The sequence below is a fragment of the Watersipora subatra genome, chromosome 2, assembly GCF_963576615.1.
Source record: "Watersipora subatra chromosome 2, tzWatSuba1.1, whole genome shotgun sequence".
Taxonomy (NCBI): Eukaryota; Metazoa; Bryozoa; class Gymnolaemata; order Cheilostomatida; family Watersiporidae; genus Watersipora; species Watersipora subatra.
Genome location: NC_088709.1, coordinates 56,726,486 through 56,742,651, shown reverse-complemented (window position 1 = coordinate 56,742,651; position 16,166 = coordinate 56,726,486). Strand labels below are relative to the sequence as shown.

Below are 16,166 nucleotides of genomic sequence, written 5' to 3'. Positions count from 1 at the left end.
AAAATGCAACAAGTGTATTTAAGTAAATGTGTTAATATTCTGTAGCTGTTAATTATAGGCTCAATGCTTAGTTTCATTTCCTTCAAGTTCAAGCCTCAGTAACTGTGTTTCACTTGCCAATATTTTCAGGTTTTATCTTATATTTGTATCTTATATTTTGTAACTTTAAACAAGTATCGAAAGTTGTTTTTTTACATTTGTACATTCTTGCTTAAAAGCTTCAATAAAAGCAGTCACAGCCATGACCATAAACTGTTACATAACCCTCCACTCATTCATTGATGTATCCAGCCAATGGTATGATGTGCTTTGCCATGATTTTTTAATATACCTCGAAGAACAAAGAAAAAACCTTATCTAGTGATGATTTTAGCATACATAACACATATAGTGGTACAGAGATACAGCTATACTATTCCTATCCATAGAACCCAAAACGGGCACGGGGGCAAACCCCCTACCCTTTCCCCCTGGTTCAGGTCCTATGAATAGGAGGAGTACAGGCTATGCCGCTACAGCTACACTGTAGATTGATCATACTATGCAATAACTGAGCAAACAATTTGAAAGAGTATTTCAAATCATTCTCAAATGATTCAGGATTTGAATTCGTTATTGAGCTGATTTGATTTGCTTTGCTTCGAATCTGCTGACAACGGTAGGGGATTTGATTTGATTTGTAGTTTGCCGGATATGATTTGATTTGATTTGAGTCATAAAAAAGTCATTTGAAAGCAGCTCTGGTTTATGGTCAAGCGGGGTTTAACAGACTGAAAATAGCAAAACATATCGTACCAACCAATAAACTACAGCGTTTGTTATATGAGTAGTATTATTACTGATTACTGGTTGTGTAAACAACCCCCGTCATTTTCAGTAGACAGGGAACCTTTGTAAGATTTTGCTGTTTTTTCTTAATTAGTCTGGGATCTAATGTTTGGGTGTCTCTGAGCAGTCCATGTGTAAATGATGATAAAGAAATAGCTTAATTGTCGACATTATCATGTGTTGAGCCAACTAAATACATAGTTTCAATGTTCAGTTTTTCCAAATTAAATTAAAGTGGTCTACTTACAATATTTTTGTATTTTCTTAGCATTCTTACTTTTCAATCTAAAGTATTTTTTTAGATAAAACTTGTTTGTAGAATTTGAGCCAACTGCATCATTATATGCACCTCTAGTAGTATGGCAATCAAAACACGTATGCTATAGGTAATTTTTGGTGTATCTTTTCAGAACATGGGAGTAGAGCTTTCAATAGCAAAATTAAAAAATGTGCCCATCAAATAAGGCAGATTATCTGCAACATTTCAATCTTTTCTATAATAAGAGCTGTTTCTGTTTGTCTTTTTGTCTGTCAGAAACCATGGTGAAAGGTTGGAATAAAAACTTGATTCGTACGGACCAGACCTCGACTACCTAGCTAATGATTAGTTTTTGTTGAGCTGATGAGTAGCCTAGCAAGTATTTGTACCTCAAACCTGTTCTACGCCTGATAAACCTAAGATTTGTATATCAATAAACAAAGTAACATTTTTATAAATGAAATTTGGTCATTATACGCAAAGTAGAGGACATAAGGTGGTAATTGAAAGTTTTATGCTTTTTATGTAAATTCTGAATGTGTTTGGTGGAACCATAATTTCGACAAGAGATGTGTGGGCTTGCTAATGAACAGCTATTAGATTGAGTCAGTAATAATGCTTTTACAAGGAAAACCTTTCCGAGGAATAGGGGTGTCAGCTAACATATCCTCAAGGGGTGTAATCTAACATATCATTAAGGGTGCAAACTAACAGATCCACAAGGACTGCAAACTAACAGATTCACAAGGGGTGCAAACTAACAGATCATTAAGGGTGCAAACTAACAGATTTACAAGGTGTGCAAACTAACACGCCTTAAACTGGTGTATTGAAAAGCAAAGCTTTCATAAGTTTTTATGACTGTGAGTAGTCTGCAATTGGAGTCTTATGCTCGTTTTGTACCTTATATAAATGTTTCTTTCAAGCATCCTGTCATTCAAGAGCTCATGGGCAAAGCTGCAGATTCTGTCTTACATAGAGTGAGCTACCCATTTCTTGCTCACAGGCTGCATAGCCTGCTCATGTCTTTCGTGTGGTGCACTGCTCAACACTTGTTCAAGTATCTAAAGCCCTGTTTTCACCCAAATGTAAGAGCAACAGTGGTGCCACCGGCAACTGCCGACGGTTGCTGAGAACCAGCAGGCCGGCAAAAGTCGGCAGCAATTTTTCTGCCGGTCATAGCTAGCGACAGAGGTCAGCGAGTTCAACTTTTTACAGTCTCTGATTGCAAGATGGTGAGATGCGTGTACAGGCGACCCACGCACCCACAATGCGTTGTGCCTACAATTTCTGGAATTTTTATTTTCTAATTAGTTTGCATTTCAGATCATACATGTAGTAATGGAATAAATACAACATTGATTCAGAAACACATGTTATAATTTAACGCCATGCGTAAAACATACCATTGTCAATTCTTTAATTGAGTGATCACCACCGGTGTCATAGGTGCTGAGAATATACAACCTTCTCGGGTACCACTGGAGACTGAGAGCACATCGTCAGCTGTTAATCGCCAGCGGGTAGAGCAAGAACCAGGCTTTACACATTACTTGATTATTCCCAACAATAGCCTTGCGTCCTCAGACATCAAATATCTATTTATAGGTTCAATCATATCTGCTGCTGACAATGATGCCGTGCTAGATAGTGCATTGTGGGACTCCTTCTTCTCAAATCGTAAGTAAACACAGGGCCACTCCTTATGTGTTCTTGCGCTTTATCTTTTCATAGTTGCAAGAAAATTAGATTACAACTTGGTTGGTCTTTAGTCGGGACATTGTAGGACCCAGCCTGTGAATTAGCTTCTGATATGCTAAGGCTAGTCTACGCTGATGCTTGTGGGACTTTCTTGTTCCACTCTTACTTCCTCACTAAGAGTATACTTTGATGAAGCTGCTGCTAGGTTAAACTACTTGTGTGGTAAACTAGGGAGGCGAATTGAGGGGGTGAATTGAGTGGTGGATTGAAGAGGTAGATTGAAGAGGTGAATTGAGAGGTGATGCATTGAAAGGGTGGATTGAGGGGTTGAATGAAAAGGTAGATTGAAGGGGTGGATTGAAGTGATGGATGGAGGCGAAAGATTCAAAGATAATGCATTGAGGGGGAGGAGTGAGAGTGGGTAGATTTTAGAGGTGCATTGATGAAAGTGAATTGAAGGAAGTATTATTTGGAGCCAGCCCTAGCAAGATTAGGCATACATCAAAGTTACAGAATTAATTAATGAAATTTTTAATTAATCAGTCGTTATGAATATATTTTCAACACTTTGATGCCGTTTCATTAAAGCTTTTGCAATGATTTCAAGTGACCCATTATAAACGTTAACTCCTGCTATGTTTCTATTAAAGCTGTACATACTTTAGCCAATAGATTATCAAATTTGGCCAACAGTTAGAGAAATCCATATTTTCAGCTGACCAAAATTTTACACAAAAAACTCCTCAGGCTACAGTTTGAACTTGTACAATGTGAAGATATTTGTTCTGTTGTGACCAGCAATCATATTAGTTCAACTGCATAGTTTCTCTTCTATACTTAAAACAACCACCAATCATATTAGTTCAACTGCATAGTTTCTCTTCTATACTTAAAACAACCACCAATCATATTAGTTCAACTGCATAGTTTCTCTTCTATACTTAAAACAACCACCAATCATATTAGTTCAACTGCATAGTTTCTCTTCTATACTTAAAACAACCACCAATCATATTAGTTCAACTGCGTAGTTTCTCTTCCATACTTAAAATAAGCTTGGTTTCACTTTATCAACATAAATTTATTACGTTAATATTTATTAACCTACCTAAATAACTAATATAATTGTGTATGCAATGTGTTTAAACAAAACAGGTTAACCGAAGTGCTCTCTTGTGACACAAACATTGGTCAAAATTTAATAGTGGAATAGCATCTGGTATATACCTACCTTTACAGCCTTATTAGCTTTATAATTTCCAGGTAGCTTTAAACAATTGTAATAATATCATCATGTAAATTTTTCACACAACATTATTTTAATCTTTAATTATTATTCATACGTGATGAAAGTTTTTTAAGACTTCAAAAGTGAAAACACAGAGACTGGTAAAAATTGAAAAAGGAACATTTTAATGCTGTATAATTACTAGCAGTAGTTACTAAAGTCATTATAGGTTTCCAGGCTGTAAAATGAAGTAAAGGATTTGCTGTGTTTTCGTCTTGCCTTAACATATCAGGGTTTTAACATATGAAGGAGATGTCAGAGTGGATTACACTTAGATGTAGTACAGCGACTGTATAAGGAAAATATGTCAAGTTTCTGAGTGTCTCATGTCACTTTTACTAAGTTTCTTTACAGAGATAGTGTAGCGACACACCACCATATGGCACTGCAATGACATCATGAAAACAGCTGTGTCATGTTGTGCTTCAGTGTCACTGTTTGGCACCGAAACACCTGTGCGATGCGCCATCTTTGTCCCAAGGAAGCAGCCTTAGCGACCAATGGCGTCGCAATCGTGCATGCTCATAGGTCTTGTTCTCCTGCTGTTTCATATGCAGAAATTTTTGGTTGTTGAAACGCCCTAATCTATTTTTTTACTTGAATCTGCCAACTATTGCTCTACTATAGTGCCCTATAGAAACATAATTTAGGTAACGGCCCCAACGTAACGCTTCGGCACTAGGGCAACTAGGGGTCATTACACTATCGCTGTAAGGAAACATCAAGCCAATGTAGATCTTGAACTTGACCCTTCATGAGATAAAGCTACAAACAGGCAATGAAAGGCAGCATCGATACATGTAATGTATCTATGCTGCCTTTCTTAGCTTCTATGTAAGCTAATAGAAATTAGGTGGAAGATTGTTAAAACGTCTGGCAATGATATTTTCAAAATAGTTGGTAGTGGTTGTATGCAGTTTGTTCATATCACATAATTAGAAATAGTTGGTAGTGGTCGTATGCAGTTTGTTCAGATCACATAATTGGAAATAGTTGGTAGTGGTCGTATGCAGTTTGTTCATATCACATAATTGGAAATAGTTGGTAGTGGTCGTATGCAGTTTGTTCATATCACATAATTGGAAATAGTTGGTAGTGGTCGTATGCAGTTTGTTCATATCACATAATTGGAAATAGTTGGTAGTGGTCGTATGCAGTTTGTTCATATCACATAATTGTAACAGTTGGTAGTGGTCGTATGCAGTTTGTTCATATCACATAATTGGAAATTTCATTTCAAACAAAAATGTTGAAATGAAATAACACAACAACTTCTGGAAAACTTCATTTCAAACAAATGCTTTCCAAATTACGCCATACAACAATTATAACATGAAAAAACAGGCAACAATTATAACATGAAAAAACAGGCAACAATTATAACATGAAAAACAGGCAACAATTATAACATGAAAAAACAGGCAACAATTAGCCACTAAAATCAAATAAATAGTTTATTATCTAGTGTGTAAAATAACAAACTCTGCTAAGAGAACGGATATTAAGTGGAAGATTGTTAAAGCAGCTGGAACACATGAACATGAACACAAATGCAGCACATGAACACAAATGCTATAAGTCATTTAGGTACATAATTTGTATTACTTTATTGACAATAATTTGATTAAAAGAAAGTTTTTAAAATTATGTTATAAAGTAATAATACAACAAAAAAGGGCAACGGTTAGCCACTAAAATCAAATAGGCTAAATGGTTTGACAAATAGTGTTTAAATACCAAACTCTGCTAAAAAAATAATGGCATGCTTCTGTCATGTAGTGACAATGCTTGGTAGTGTTCTCTAGTAGAGAAACACACCACCAGGACTAGGTTTTTATAAGCTACCTTGGGTGGTCCTAACACTTATAAAGGGCTTCTTCTGGAACTGTCAGATTAACACAAATGAATGCATTTTGCAACACGTCCAGTCTGACAGAGCCAGGTAGCCATTTCACTTGTACAATGTGCGAAGGACAGAGGTGGATCTTTAACGTGCCCGCGTTGTCAGTGTGGTACACGGGCAAACTCTGCTAAGAAAACGGATATTAGGTGGAAAATTGTTAAAGCAGCGAAAAATAATATTTTCAAAATAATTGTTAGATGCTGTATGCGACTTGTCACATCTACATGTATCTATGCATCATATTGTCACATCTATCTATGCATCATATTGTCACATCTACATGTATCTATGCATCATATTGTCACATCTATCTATGCATCATATTGTCACATCTATCTATGCATCATATTGTCACATCTATCTATGCATCGTATCGTCACATGTATCTATGCATAAAAAACTTAGAATGTTTTTCACTTTTCAATGTTTCTTTAATCAATTTGGAGGCAGCATTGCGCAAGGATGTGCACCGATGTGATAACCTGGTTTATTCACTTATAGAGGCGTGATGAGTACTATAGCATATTTATAGTGAATCATGCGTCGGTCAGCTTGGGCGTGACCTTTGAACTATGCCTGTTTAGTAAGTCAGAGCTTGTTTCAGCCAACAGCAATTGGTTTGGTAAAATAATTATTAAAGATTCTAACAGCATGACAGGATTCATAAAGCATGACCTAATAAACGTACATACAGCAATCGGACAAGTACAGTATTGCTTATAGGTTACTAGGCATCGACTGAGCAGAGATGAATTTGAACTTCGATTTCGTAGATTTGTTGGGCCAAATTCTGATACTCAATTTAAAGATAGATATGTTGTTGGAAAATCGATGATGCTTGTTTAACTCTACTGTGAGATAAATAAAGACTTATTATGCAATTCAGAAGTTTCTATTGGTGAACCCTCATCACCCCAGCAGCCATCTTTAGAACTATAAAAGTAGAAATACACGGTGAGGTTGGTTAAACTAGATTTGAATTTTGTTCATAGTTATTTTTTGGCCTTTTGTAAAAAGGAATATAATAAACTTCATTTCTACAAATCTTTACTATTATACAAGCTGTTTTTGTCTGAGGCCACGGATGGAAATTTGGAAAAAACATTGCATTGGGTGGGATTTGAACTCTTGACTTTTAGCATGGTAGACTGACACTTTAAAAGTAACTCCAAATGACACTCAAAATAACTCCCCACAAGCATTACAGCATAGTTATATGTATAGTTATTATACCCAATAATTTTTCCGGGCTCACTAGACTATCAGAGTACTAGCATTTATATTTTCTTGCAACATCTCTGTATAAATAACCTACAGTAGAAGCCACTCTGATGTAAATCTCCTTTTAATTAAATTCCACATAATATGAAGAATTTACGTAAAGTTTTTGTTTTGAATTGCAAAAGAAATTTTAGACAACATTAACCGTCAAATCACGTAAATTCTTAAATTCGTTTTCAATAACAACAGTTCCATAGTTAACCTTAAAAATATCGTTTTTTCTAATGACACTAATGATTAGTGTCTGATGAGTGCTAAATATTTTAACATCTTTTTAGCATGAAGTTCTAAGTTATACAGTTTTTATCAAATTTTACACTGCTCTTCTATTATCTATTTTATATTTATATATATATATATTTATATATCTAGATTTATGTATATATGTGTGTATTTAACACTTCGTATAAAACAAAATCCCTAAACAGATTAGCTACATTGTAGGGCGTCTCCTTTATTTGGATTACATAAACCTATGTATGTTGGCATTCCTACAATGCTACCCAGAACCAGCCACAATTCTAAAATTATACCTGCTCTAAATTGAGCCGATCTAGAAATCTTCTGTTTAAAGATGAACTTGCCCAAAATTTTAGCGGATTTTATCAGAAAGTATTGATATTTTTTCATCATTTGTGATTGTTTTTGATATTTGAGGCGATGTGACTGCCAGGATGTTTCAAAATCAAAGTTTACAGAATTTGATCACAGTTAAAACGATCAGATGTTGCTTGAAAGTAGCTGAAGATTTTTTAAATTTTAAATCAGATAGTCAGTTTTAAATGCAAAGTGCTGCATTGCTTTCATGACCACAATCCAGGAACCCGTTCATTGTGGGCAGTTGTTTTTAATACATGCCAATGAAAATTTTTGAGTTTCTATTCAGCTGGGTGCTTAAAAATCAGACAGTTTTGAAACTGAATGTTTCTAGTGATCTGGTGGAAGGTATGGAGCATATACGTGCGAAGTTTGTAAGAAATTAGAAAAAAAAGTGAAATTGCTTAATTTTCACTAGGCACAAAAAATGTGAAGATGCTTAATTTTCACATTTTCACACCTTTTTAAAAAATGCTCAAAATTTCAAAAACAGATAAATACAATGACAAAGCTGAATTTATTAATGTATGTAGATGCGTTCAGTGTATCCTAAAGTGTTTTATTAGTCTCATATCCTGGTCATCAATAGAGTAGCTGCCGTGTCAATTAGATATCACTAAAAGCGACATGTAAAAGCGACCTATTTGTAATAAGGTCACTAAGTCATTGACTCTGCTCCAGTTTTGCAGGCCATACATAAAACTCAAAATCTTTCACTGCATTTTATTATCAGTTAATCTTTGCTATTTTATTATGGCATACACATTTATTATAATATAACTCATGTCACAAATGATCTATTTTTGTTGCAAATATGCATCATATTCCAGCAATCTTATTCCAACGAATGACCTTTCCAAATCTTTGCATTTTCATATTTTACCTATGCCAAATGTTTGTTTTATGTCAATTAAAAAAGTTTCAAGATTTTTCATGGCTTGTGTTCTTGTTTTTTAAATGACAGTTATAGATTTTCAACTCATTTAACTTACATGATATGGACAAATTACATAAAATCACTACCAATTATTTTGAAAATATCATTGCTAGCAGCTTTGACAATTCTTCCACCTACTATTCTTTCTCTTAGCACAGAGAGGCATTTTAAACACTATTTGTCAAACCGTTTTTTCAATTTTAGTTGCTGTTGCGCTTTTTTATTTTTTTGTTTTATTATCGTTGAATAGCATAATTTGGAATTTTTTTATTGAAGTGAAAATATTGCCAAGAAAGTATATAATATTAATCTATATTACATATATAAATTTCAAAATCTGTCTTTCGGTGCATTCAGATATAGTTGTTAAAACTAAGAGTGTAAGATTCGATACGCGCTGGATTTGAACTTGGGACCTGCCGATGCACCTGGTAATATCACTACAAATTGAGCTACGCAGGTTATGATGATTCCTTACGGGATATGAGTCGTTATGTCGGCTATAATACACATAGCACTCTGGATTACGCAACTAAGCTCTAAGCATGCTCTCACGGCTTCTTTTAGCTAGTCTAGCAATAAAATAGTAGTGTACTCAAATTAATCATTGGCAATGTTCTAGGCTAATGGCAAGTGACAGGCAACTATACTACCTGCCACTGTTTATAAGCTGTTTAATACTTGTGCAACGCCAGGCATTTTACTAGTATTTAATATATAGGATACCTCAAACTTTATGGACACGTCTTTGTGAATGCTTATTGTGTCTACACCAATAGAGTGAGTGCTTATTCACTTTATAACAGATGTCTTCCTGGCGTTTTGTGAAGCGTAGGAAATTGTAAGGACATATGAAGGTACCTTAAATCTACTCACTTCGTCGCTTAGCTATTCCACTTTTAAATTTTCCTCCAGAAATCTTTCCTTACTTTTCATAGTGGTGAATATAAATGCCATTTTAGATCACCTTTTCATTATTGCTCTTTTGAAAAAGCTTTCTCTGTATCCTTCTGAAACATCGTAAGCTGGTACAAATATTGTCCAAATGATCATTAGTAAAACTATTACACTTTGTGTTAGATTAATCAGGTTGTTCAAAGTTTCCAGGTGACCAATCAGGGTTCTTCAAAGTTTCATGTTACTGATTCTTTATTATTGCTATTTTTATTGATCTATTTATAAAGTTATCCCAGTTTGTAGCTCCGTTTTTCAATATCACCTTATAAATGGGCAAAAACAAAAATTAAACAGAAACCTCTATAAAATAAAATTACTGAGTGAATGAATAAAAGTTATAACAGTATAAATAGCTACTAAATCATACCGTAACATAATCTTACAATGCAATAAATGAATTAAATTAAATAATGTCTACTGCAGCACTCATATATTGCATGTATATACTTCATATACTGAGTATTTCCTTCCATGCTCCTCTCTTATTTTTTGATTTTATATTTTTCAAAAGCGTATTTAAAAAAGCACAAAATAAACGAAAGTTAAAATGTATGTTTGTTCATGCCATCACCTGTTAAAAAACTCATAGTAGACATTCAGTATGAAATATTTTAGCAAAAATTAAACATTCTATCTTTATGCTGTAGAGTTTGTACACGAACTCTCTGGCGATGACGATTCATTATACAGTGCCATAGGCAGCATCAGAACACGCAACTATTTGACTCCTCCAGCAGATAAGTCTACTAGCCATAGCGCCCGACTCTCCCTTCCCAACTATAGCAATATTGTCTTCTTCTACAGAGGATCTCGGTAATGCATTTATGTTTACTTGTTAGAAATCAGTTCATATATCTGCTTGTTGCTTATTTCCTGTTGCTTGTTGCTTATTTCCTGTTGCTTGTTGCATATTTCCTGTTGCTTGTTGCTTATTTCCTGTTGCTTGTTGCTTATTTCCTGTTGCTTGTTGCATATTTCCTGTTGCTTGTTGCTTATTTCCTGTTGCTTGTTGCTTATTTCCTGTTGCTTGTTGCATATTTCCTGTTGCTTGTTGCTTATTTCCTGTTGCTTGTTGCATATTTCCTGTTGCTTGTTGCTTATTTCCTGTTGCTTGTTGCTTATTTCCTGTTGCTTGTTGCATATTTCCTGTTGCTTGTTGCTTATTTCCTGTTGCTTGTTGCATATTTCCTGTTGCTTGTTGCTTATTTCCTGTTGCTTGTTGCTTATTTCCTGTTGCTTGTTGCTTATTTCCTGTTGCTTGTTGCTTATTTCCTGTTGCTTGTTGCATATTTCCTGTTGCTTGTTGCATATTTCCTGTTGCTTGTTGCTTATTTCCTGTTGCTTGTTGCTTATGTTCTTCTATTTGATTGATTTTTAAACTTTGGTTGTTTTTTCCTGAGTCTTGTTGATTATATTCTGTAGCATATCACTTTTGTGTTTTCCTCCTTGCTTGTCACTTGTTTTCTGCATTTACTTGCTGCTTCTTTTTTGCATCTTTTTTGTCTATTTTATCTAAAAGCTTATTTGCTGTCTCTGCTTGTTGCTTGTTATTTTTTTTAGAAATGGTTCACTGCTTTTCTGCTTTTTCTTGTTGCCAGTTCCAGGGGTCTGCCTGTTGCTTATTTTATAGATCTAACAAAACATTGCAAACATTGCCTCATTGCAAACATTGTTTTGCAATGAGGCAAAAAATAACAGCTACATTTAAAAGCAAGCTTTGAATTCCTGCCATATTAATCACTCTAACAATAATGTCATTAACAGTGATTGGAAAGAGGCCGGGAGTGTTAGGATGGGAAGTTTATTTGTAGCAGCAATTTTGGCTTCTCAGAGTTTGTTAAATTCCAAGTTCCAATACAGCAAGAGAGTAGCCATATATGGGTGCCGAAGTGCTTGTACCGCTAGGTACCGCTGATGCTGAAGCGCTACTCTGAGCTGAAAAGCAGATCGTGTTTCCGTAGGGCGCTATAGTACACCGATGGTTGTGTGACCCCTTATGTCAACGATTGGTATGAACAAGCATAGCGATGCTGTTGGTCATTAAGGCCGTTTTTATAGCAAAAAGGTGATGCATAGCTTGTGTGTTTAGATTTTAAACAGCAAGACTGAATCACAACAGGAAGAGAATGACACGGCTGCTTGCCATGGAATTGCAGTGCTTTACGGGGTGTCGCTATACTAGCGCTGCTATAAACTTAGTATTGAATTTTTTTATTCAACTTTGAGATTAAAAGCTGTCACAAGTAGGTAGGTCGTATCAACATTTGACATCTATGGAATTTGTTAGGAGGTAATAATAAAAGTAACACCCTTAATTTCAACTGATTGTAACCAAAGCCTTACACGATGTTCTGTATATGCTCTTATAAGTAATTATGGCAAGACTCTCATATGATGCTATCTGTCTCTATAGCCCTCAAGCTATCACATGGTGCTGAAAGTTGTTAAAGTACTCAGGCTATGGTATGATGATGTATGTCAATAAAATCTACAAGCTATCATATTATGCTCTATGTCATTAATATCCTTAGTCTATGATATGGGGCTAAAGGCTGTTAAAGTTCTGAAGCTTTGGGTTTCTGAATGAGCTAAGATTTGTAATATCTGTGCTTATCAGATGACTATTAAATTAAGAGTTGTGTTGAATTATAACCTGATCAAGAGCATGTGTTATTAGTAAGCATATGTCATTCGTAAGCATGTCTCATTCATAAGCATGAGTTATTCGTAAGCATGTGCTATTAGTAAGCATGTGTAATAAATAAAATTAAAAAATCACTCAGAGTGTTCCGTTTCTTGAGGCATGCGTGTATAATAACAACCCTAGAACTATTCACCATGAATTTAGTCTGTGCTTCGCTTCACCACTCGCAACTTGACCTTCCTTATGGTTTTTCATTGCATACATACCACTGGTACAAATTATTCTAGTCGCATACATACGACCGATGTAAGCTATTTTAAGTAATGTAATTCCTGTCTGATGTTATCAGGGAATATTGAGTGATACTTGAGTCCTTGACCCTGGTAATAAACAAACTATGCAACAGCTAGATTTAGTCAATCTTCAGTATTAATGTTTTTCTAATATACATGTATAAGTTGGATCGAAAAAATTTTCGTGTCACTCTGTGAAATCTCATGGAGGAAGTGTTTATGACACTATGAATGTTTTTCTTCCCTGTTCTATGATTTGAGCTTGACAAACAACATTTGAACAGTTTTGTGTTTACACACACTGTTTTTGAATCATATCCTCTAGCCATAAATATATTTACAGTTTTCAAAATATTGCCTGAAACTGTTTTATTGTGTAGATTATGAGATTATTTCTGACTTGTGGTTATCAATTTCTGACATTGCCGCTCCTGAAATTGTTACAACCCAATAGCAAAAAGCAAATACAATCCAATAGCAAAAAGCAAATACAATCCAATAGCAAATAGCAAATACAATCCAATAGCAAATAGCAAATACAATCAATAGCAAAAGCCTCATGATTGCTTCAAACAGTATTTTCAGCATAGTCAATGTTAAGCAAGAATAATTTAACTTTTGTATAACAATAACTTGTACTATCAGTTTTTCAGTACAACACATGAGCTATTACAAAAATGTTGCAGCACTCACAAAGTATGACGAGTGCAGAAGCATAGAGTGACTCACAGGGCTACGTGTGGTGTAGCCGTGTGATTTACACCCACACGGCTACACCACCCGTTTCTGTGAATAAAAGGTATGTTAAAATGTAACCATGCTTTTTGACGAAATAGCAAAATATTCAAACGAGAATTGATTTAATTTTGATCAATATATTGGTAGTTGTCTGGTCATTTTGATATTCCAGAGTCAAATATACTTTTTCTACTTTCGTAAAGTTCAAGTGGTTAACAATTAACTCCCTATAATTGATTGTTTTCTAATAATATATAAATTAATAAATGACCTTTTGTCACCTATGCGCGTGCATGCATCTGTGTGTGTGTGCGTGCGTGTGTGCATGCGTGCGTGGGTGTGCATGCGTATGTGTGCATGAGTGCGTATGTGTGTTTTTGTGTGTGTGCGTGTGTGTGTATGTGTGTGCGTGTGTGCGTGTGTGCATTTATTGCTCACATTTATTGCTCGATTTCATCCAAATTCACATGCGTGTCCTCAATGACTTCCATCGGGTCTTCACAATTTTTAATTTCAAAAATTCATGTGGTTCCTGAAGACCAGCTTCTTAAACTTGCAGTCCATCTAATTAAAAAAAGTGAAAGAAGTTTCTAGAATCTCCTTAATTGCTAGTATTAGACTAAGTCACTCTACACAATTTATAAATAAATAACAGGAAATCTAACAGATGGCATTGTTTCAGCAACAATGCTGTAAGTCACTTAAAATCAATATTAAAAAAAACAATGATACATAAAAGACCAAAAAATAAGAATTTAAATTGAGTAATGATATAAACATAATTTTATATCCTTCCGATGAAATGTAGCATTAGCTAAAACCTAAATTAGAAATTATAGCCTCAGTTTAAAAACCTCTGTGCAAGATTGGTTAAGTTATACTATGTCATTTAATTATCAATTTGCTAACCAATAGGTTGGAGGGACCTAACTACAACTGCTCAGCTCTGATAAACCTAAGCTTTGGTGCTCCCCTGTGCCTTACAAATCAGGCTGTCAATAGTTCGACACCACTACAGGCAGCACGGTACACTATCAACCAAACTGACATCAGGTTCACACTCACCTTCACAGACAAGGTAAAACGAATAACTCTATTGAATGCTCAACACTTTAAACCAAATCGTGAACATACAAAAGGTTCCTTGATATTAGACCGTATTAGCATCTATCTATCATTTGTGATTTTTAAACTAAATATAATATTAGAGTTCAAAGCTTACAGAGTTTGATTAAAAATTCAATAAATGCTTTGGCCAATAAAAATTTCAATAAATCTTTCAATGAAGTGATGTTTTATGAATACTTGAAGAAAGATCATGATTTTATTACACCAAGTTTGCTAGAGTCTGTGTATTTGTTGTGAATAGGAAAAAACCAATGGTTTTAGTGTAAAGCTTTTGTTTCTGGAAAAAAAACTTTCTATCTTTGTCTGAGTTAAATCTTTAATTACCAAAATGGTCAATTAGTGCGTCATTAGAAAGGTCTGTAAGCAGCCATTTTGTATTTCTCAGTCAGTTTGAAGTATCTTAGGTATTTTGAGAATATCTCAAAAGCGAATATTCTAATCAGCTTAAAACCCTGTAATTAAAATTAAAATGTATCATGTCCAAAGTGACAGAAAAATTGTAATTTAACGCAAACTGTATGTGCATAAAAAGACAGAGTGAACCAGCAAAGCCGAGTTTACATAAGCATGCAATCAGGGAGGAAAACAATTTCTCCGAATTGTTTTGGTCCCAAGTTTCAAAGTATTAAGTAACTCGACAGGAAGTATCAGTAACTCTGTGAGCATTTAAGTTATAGGAAATAAGGCTAACATTTTATGATTATTAATCTATAATTGTTTACATTTAAATCTTGTTATAGATAGTTTTCCAACATTTGTAGCTTATCATAGCAACAGAAAAATAAAATGCCTTTTAGGCTTTGAAGTATTTCAGACTAAATTATTCACATTAATTCTCAATAGTACATTGGCATTCTACTGGCTAGTGTTTTATCTTAAGTTGATTTGTGATACGAATTTTTATTTCTGTTGGGTACACTTAAAAATAATTTCTAGGTGTGAAGTTCACAATTTGCAACGAAATAAATCACAGGTTTATTATTTTTTAAAAAGCATATACCAATAAAATGGATACACTACCCTGTTTTGTCCCTTCGTTATATTTAATTCAAGATTGAGTTATTTCAGTTAGTCAGAAGATTCAGTTATTTTATTTAACAGTACTGAACCTGCTCTCCAATCAGATGAATTAAATGTTGTTTGTAATTTTGATTCAAATAAGTGCTCTTGTAGCTGCAAACTTATTTAATGAAGAAAGAGAAAACAATTTCTAATTTTCTAAATGCTAGCAAGTCGCTTGCCATTGTTCATAGCAATAATATTATTATTATAAACGGCAAATGTTATATTGCTTTATAATATAGTGGACCATATTAAAAAAAATAGAATTAATGGTATTATAATATATTGTGTTTGACAACTTTTGCTCAAATTAGCTAAAATGATTGCTGAACAGGTTGAAATTTTTTTATCGTACAACTTCACTTAAATTAGATTATCTTGCTTTTTTAGTATGCGGAGCCGCCGATTTGGAAGTTTATTACGACTAGATACGCTGGTTTCGTAAAAGAGTAATAAAGAAAAAACACTCAATACACTATGTGCAAAGTGAATTACAGTGAATCCCGCTATACCATTTTAATTCATATCAGTTTAAGCATCGTAAGGCAAA

The 16,166-nt window shown here is 34.4% G+C and overlaps 1 protein-coding gene across 2 annotated transcripts in view; it reads left to right on the top strand.

The window, feature by feature from the left end:
• Nucleotides 1-16,166, top strand: part of LOC137387450 (mucin-3A-like) — a 31,886-nt gene that overhangs the window by 2,223 nt on the left and 13,497 nt on the right. For both annotated transcript variants that reach the window (XM_068073876.1, XM_068073877.1), the window contains exons 2-4: nt 2,696-2,767; nt 10,399-10,564; nt 14,342-14,504. In XM_068073876.1, coding sequence (XP_067929977.1) covers nt 2,696-2,767; nt 10,399-10,564; nt 14,342-14,504 — 401 coding nt within the window. The remainder of the gene's footprint in view (nt 1-2,695; nt 2,768-10,398; nt 10,565-14,341; nt 14,505-16,166) is intronic.